The 6,446-nt window shown below is 49.0% G+C and overlaps 1 protein-coding gene across 8 annotated transcripts in view; it reads right to left on the minus strand.

Moving 5' to 3' along the window:
• Positions 1-6,413, minus strand: part of VASH2 (vasohibin 2) — a 39,412-nt gene extending 32,999 nt beyond the window's left edge. For 7 of the 8 annotated variants that reach the window (XM_047840919.1, XM_047840916.1, XM_047840917.1 and 4 more), the window contains exon 1: positions 6,112-6,413. In XM_047840919.1, coding sequence (XP_047696875.1) covers positions 6,112-6,387 — 276 coding nt within the window. In that variant the 5' untranslated portion in view covers positions 6,388-6,413. The remainder of the gene's footprint in view (positions 1-6,111) is intronic. The other variant, XM_047840914.1, reaches the window with a different exon arrangement.
• Between the last annotated feature and the right edge of the window lie 33 nt (positions 6,414-6,446).

The raw sequence follows: 6,446 nt of genomic DNA on the forward strand, positions 1-6,446 counted from the left end.
ATGGGACTCTTGATCTCGGGGTTGTGAGTTCGAGCCCCATGCTGGGCGTAGAGACTACTTAAATTATAAAAAATAAAAAATAAAACTGTTCAGGCCTTCGTGGAAAAAAAACGGCCCCCAAAGGTAGAAGTAGCCCAGATGTCCACTAACAGGTGAATGGACAAAAAGTGGTATAGGAGCACCTGCTGGCCGGGTCAGTAGAATGTACAACACTTGATCTTGGGGGTCATGAGCTTGAGCCCCACATTGGGTGTGGAGTTTACTTTTTAAAATGTAGTATAGGGGCGCCTGGGTGGTTTATTCAGTTACACATCCAACTCTTGATTTCGGCTCAGGTCATGATCTCACAGTTTGTGAGTTCAAGCCCCAAGTCGGACTCTGTGCTGATGGCACCCAGTTTGCTTAAGATTCTCTCTCTCCCTTTCTCTCTGCCCCTCCCCCACTCATGCAGACACACACTCTCTCTCTTTCTGTTTCTCTCAAAAAAACACCAAAACATGTAAAATGTAGTATACACATAAAATGGAGTATTATTTGGCCTTAAAAAATGACATTTTGACACAAGCTGTAACATGGATGAACCTTGAAGATATTATGCTAAGTGAAATAAGTCAGGCACAAAAGAAGAAATACTGTACGATATACCTCTTCTACAGTTGTCCCCCTTTATCCACAGGGCATACGTTCTGAGAACCCCAAGAGATGCCTAAAACTGCAGAGAGTACCAAACCCTATATATATTCTACGTTTTTTCCTACGCATACATACCGATGATAAAGTTTAATTTATAAGTTGGGCACAGTAAGGAGATTAACAACACCAATCAACAATAAATTGGAACAAGTATAACAATATACTGCAATAAAAATTATGTGAATATCATCTCTCTCCAACTCTCTGTGTACTCACCCTTCTCGAGATATGAGATGATACAGTGCCTACATAATGAAATGAAATGGGGTGAATGACGTAGGCATTGCCATGCAGCATTAGGCTACTATTGACCTTATGACCGTAGGTCAGAAAGAGGATCATCTGCTTGCAGATCTCGGGTAACCATGGGTGACTGAAACCATAGAAAGGGAAACAGTGGATGGGGGGGGGGGGGACAACTGTATGAGGTTCTTACAGTAATCAAATTCATACACAGAGAAAGGAACAGGGTGATTGCCTGGGACTGACGGGAGGAAGGAACAGGGAGTTAGCGTTTAATGGGTACAAAGTTTCAGCTGGGAGGAAGTAGTTCCCGAGGGGGAACGTGGTATCGTTGCACAACTGTGTGAATGTACTTAATGCATAGAACTGTACACTCAAAAATAGTTAAAATGGTAAATTATACGTTATGTATATTTACCACAATTTCTTTAACAGCCATGAAAAGACAATGCACAAAAGAAATGCAAATAGTGAATCAATTTTTGGAAAAAATTTCCAAGCTCACTAATAATTCAAGGAATGCAAAGCAAAGCCACTGCTAAATGTCACTTTTCACCTCCAGTTAGCAGAGATCTTCTGAAATGCGGACACTCAATGCTGATGGGATGCTCTTATAAAGCGCGTTGGGAACATACAGTTGTACAACCTTTTTATAAAATGTCCATGGCATGCTCCCTTTTCTTCCCCCCTCCTTGACGGATCCTGAGAGTCCCTCCTCACGGTATTTTCCAGCCCTATTTCACCTGAAACCCTGGCCTAGATTTTCCATGGCCCTTCCCCTCAAGGTTCCTGTCTCCTGCCTCCTGCAACCGGCCCTTCAAGCCGCTGCCCAGCTGATGAAGGTGGAATCCAGAGGGAAGAGAGCAAAACCAGCCTCTCCACACAGGTGCTGTGCCTGTGGTCTGGGGTTGGGGGTCCTGGGAGGTGGGGGACAGGGTAGTAGTGGCATAGATGGGAAGACAGGTGTTCTAGAATAATGAAACAAACCACAGGCAAGGCTTTTGTGGTCAGGCTCTCTCTCATCCCATTCTTGGCAAACATAATTACCTGTCCAAAGAATGCAAGAAGTGATGTGAAGGGACACAGGTGTGTAACTGGCATCCCCACACACGCGCGAAGGGGGAAAAGGAGCCAAGGAGGCAGCCAGAACGCTTAGCATCAGTAATCTTTAACAAGAAATAACAAGAAGAAAGCAAAGCCTTTTGCTGCTCCTGTTCTGGAAAATATAAGTGCCTGTGCAGGTACCAGGCAGAAGAATCTTCTCTGGCAACTTGGAGAAGCATAGAACATCATTCATGAGCCCCAGATGGACCCCAGGCCCCTGCATCCGGGGCAGCCAGGAACCTGTTGATGGTGGCCTGGTATGGAAGTCCAAGGGTCTCAACCTTGGGCCAAGCAGGAAAGACAGACCACGGTTCTGAATCCAGGACAGAGGAGGAAGTGAGCTGCCCGAGCGAGCTAGCAGGGGGACAGGCGGGGGGGCCCTGACTGCATGCTCTCACCTCATAGTCTCACACTTCTTCACTCAGGCAAAGCTGAGTCCTATAAAAGTGAATTATTTCCCAATTTAGAAACAACATGAGAACAAGGCACAAAACCCTGGGGTCTATAAGAAACCATTGTTGTTTCCTGTCGAATGCATCCTGGTTGCCCCTTGGAGAGTCCAGCTCCAGCCAGTCAAGAAAGGAGGAGCTGTTTCCTAGCACACTGTGCTATTTTTTCTAGGCCAGCCACTCTCTCCACCTCTCCCTTTCCTTCCTCTATCATCCTCCAAGTGACCCTGCTACTTTCTCGTACTTTCCCTGAAAACCCTGGCCGTCACCTAGTCAGCTGCTGACTTGGACCCAGCAACCACCAGAGGAGAGGCCTGCAGTCACATATTGAAAAGGAGGATTGCAGGGGAGGTGAGCCCCCCCCAGGTGGGGGTACCTGGACCTGTGAACAGAACTTCCCACGGCTGCTAACAAAATGTCTCGCAAAGAAGGGTCATTCAGTCCTCCTCTTAAGCCTTTGGCACCTTCCCCTGTCCTTTCCTTTTGCTTCTTGGTCCATATTCTTTTTTTAATTTTTTAAAAATGTTTTGATTTATTTTTGAGAGAGAGAGAGAGAGAGAGCACAAGCAGGGGAAGGGCAGAGACAAACAGACAGACAGACAGACAGAATCTGAAGCAGGCTCCAGGCTCTGAGCTGTCAGCACAGAGCCTGATGCGGGGCTTGAACTCATGAACCACGAGATCATGTCCTGAGCCAAAGTTGGCTGCTTAACCGACTGAGCCACCCAGGCACTCCTTCTTAGTCCATATTCAATTGCCAAAAAAGGTTAGTCTCTCTGAAACTTTCCAACCCTTCTACCAGCCCCCACCACTCCTCTTCTGTCCAAAGTCCTCAGCAAGACACTGGTTAAAGGAGAAAAGGGCCCAAAGGAAAAAGTCTGCCAAGCTGAGTGCAAGAACAACCTTGTACCAGACAGGAGTGGCCCCCGGAAACAGATGTTTGGAAGCCAGCCGTTCCCATCTGAGGACCTAGGTAGGGGTAAGGGTTTGGGAAACGTCAGGACCTGGGAGAGGAGGCATGTCACGATGGAGTTCGGGTGGAGAACCAGCTATTACGATGCAACGTAAGAGAGAGAAATGTTAGGTTTTTAATTTAGGTTCAAAACGCCAAGGCCGATCCATGTTTGGCCCCAGGTTTTCCTGGCTTGGAAGGGGTTCTCCTGCGACTCTGGGTTACTGTGAAAGTACAATATGGTGTGGCTGCTATGTAAAAACAGGGTCTTGTTTTCTTTTGCTCTTTTTAAGAATACAACATTTAGCCACAGGTATAGGTCTCAGGGACTAGTAATCTGTGCTCTAAACTGCTCAGACAACATTTAGAATACTGCATTTCAGGGATCCTGGGCAGCTCAGTTGGTTAAGCGTCCAACTCTTGATTTCAGTTCAGGTCATGATCTCACGGTTCCAGGGATCGAGCCCCACATTGGGCTCTGTGCTGACAGCGTGGAGCTTGCTTGGGATTCTCTCTTGCTCTCTCTCTCTGCTCTTCCCGTCTCTCTCAAAAATAAATAAACATTAAAAAAAAAAGAATATTGTGTTTCATATGTATTTATTTTAGAGGACTGTCTGGTGACAAACTAGCAAGTGTCCTGGAAAGAAGATGAGGAAAGTGTTTTGAACTGCAACTGTGACACCTAAGAAACAATGAAAGGAGCTACCTGTGGACAAAGAACTAAAGGAAGATGCCGAATGACCAAATGTCACAGTTCTGAGGACCTGTTCCAGGGCACCTCTGTTGTCACACAGATCATCGGAGACCTGGAGATACCTGGGTCACATCAGCAGGGATTAAAGAGTTGGAAAGAAGTTCACATGAAATCTGGTCTACTCCCATTTCATAGATGAGAAAACTAAGGCCAGAGATTCTCAACGAGTGACTGAGGCCAAAACCCAGAGGTAACACAACCAGGACTAGAATTCAGTGCCTTCATTTTTACTCCAAGTCCCTTCCTTACTCCAGGAACGCCATGTCGTAACATCATCGCAAAGGAAGTAGACGTGGGTTACCCTGACTCAAAGGGCAAAACAAGAATCAATGGTGATGAGGTGTGAGGGTGAAGAAGGCGAATTTCTGTTCCACCTAAGAGTTTCCCAGCCACCAAAACCCAAATCTGGCCAGGCTGGGACAGCTCTGTAAGGTGATGAGTCCCCCCAGCCCCAGGACATCTTGCAAAAGAAGAAGGAGGGAAGCCTGGTCTCCACCAAAACAAACGTTCCTGATTCCCATAGAGAAAAGGGGTCGCCACACACAAGACCAGGAGGGACGATGAAGCCACAGTTAGAAGCAGGGCTGGTGATAAGGAGGCTGAAGTAGAACGGGCAGCATGGGACAGCAGGAACAGGCCTCTGTCCCCTGTGGCCACCTCTCTTCCAGGTTTAAAGGGCTCCCAGCTCCTCCATAAGTAAAGCAAGGCTCGCTCAAGTAAGGGCAAAATCTGAAGTCAGAACTGCCAGCCAAGACCAATCTTGTTCTTGTGCTCAAGGAGAGCTCAGCAAGGGTAATTACAGCTGACACTGAAGCAGGAAAGATTCTCGTTGGGCATAATGAAGATCTCCTTGACCTACTGGTAATAAAACACTAACTGACTGCAGCAGGAAGCTTAAGGGCTCTGTCACTTCCCCCAAGGGCACACACAGCTTTCCGGCCTGCAGGGCTCAGATGCTCAGATCACCAGATGCTCCAGGTTGGGGCCTCAGCCAGATGGCCTTTCAGGTCTCAGGTCTGGCATTCCTAGACCAGCCCAGGAATCTTCTCAGCCACACCAGTGTCCCCAGGGGGCAAGGGAAACCATCTGCCATGCTCTAACCCCCAGGCTGTGCAGTATTTCTCCCCAGTTTGCATTTTGATGTCTTAGTGACCATGGCACATCTCCCTCCCTCCCTCCCTCTTAAGAAACGATAGCCTTGGCCACCAAACTCAATCGGCTCACTGGCCTCTCTCCAAGATAGAATGAGTTTCACTCCTGAGCCTCTTTCTCTATCCAGTGAGACTAATGCATCACGTGTCCTGGAAAGTCCCTTTGGCCATGGCCAAAACTCTTCTTTTTTTCTGGGACCTCAGATAAGCTGGGAAAAGAGATACTTCACCGCTTTGTAAGCTTCAGAGGTGAAAGTCACTGTCATGAAAAAAAAAAAAAAAATTGGCAAGAAGTCTAGAAATGATTCAAGCTGAGAAGTCTGGTTGGTTGCAAAATTCATTCACAGCCTAATAAATCATTTGCTAGGGAGAGACAGGGGAGGACCTACAGTTTCCAAAGAGGAAAAGTAGAGTGGATCACTAGGGGGCTTGTGCCTTCTTGGCAGGGCTGCTGTTACCTGGCGGCCACAGCTTTTGCAGGACGATGTCCATGGGGGCGAGTCAACAAAGTTTGGCTGGAGATTAAAGAAACCTTGGCACAACCAGACCTCACAGTCCCAGAGCAGCAAGCCCTCTACCTCTCCCTCCCCCACTTCTGAGACAAACATCTCAATGAAGCCAAGGGGCAGGGGCTGGCCGGAAGACTAGGGAGCCGAAGGGAGTCGCTAGCAGGACCGGGAAAATGGACACGGCCTCCGCTTGCTTTGCACAGACTGAAGTGCTCCCCTCCCTGCCCACCCCCTCGCGTCCATCGAAGCCTCTGACCTTTGCCAAGAACGTGGCGTTCCTGATGGCGCCCACCATTTCTCCCCCCTTGGGGTGCACCTTGGCCACGTGCATCCACATGCGCTCCCAGGTGTGGCTGTCGATGGGGAAGCCGCTCTTGTTAACGTGAAACAGCACCCCGCCGTCTTTGTCCTCCTCTTCCGAGCCCCCGCTGGTGGCGAGGCTCACGGGCCGCGCGTGGCTGCTCCGGGACCGGGTGCCTTTGGCGCCTTTGGGGTGGGGGCAGCGGTGAGTGTCGGCCGCGGAGCCGGTCATGGTGGGGCCAGGGCGGGGCGGGGGTGCGCGGGGCGGAAAGGGGGCGGCGGCGGCGGGAG

The sequence above is a fragment of the Prionailurus viverrinus genome, chromosome F1 (genome assembly GCF_022837055.1).
Source record: "Prionailurus viverrinus isolate Anna chromosome F1, UM_Priviv_1.0, whole genome shotgun sequence".
NCBI classification, from domain to species: domain Eukaryota; kingdom Metazoa; phylum Chordata; class Mammalia; order Carnivora; family Felidae; genus Prionailurus; species Prionailurus viverrinus.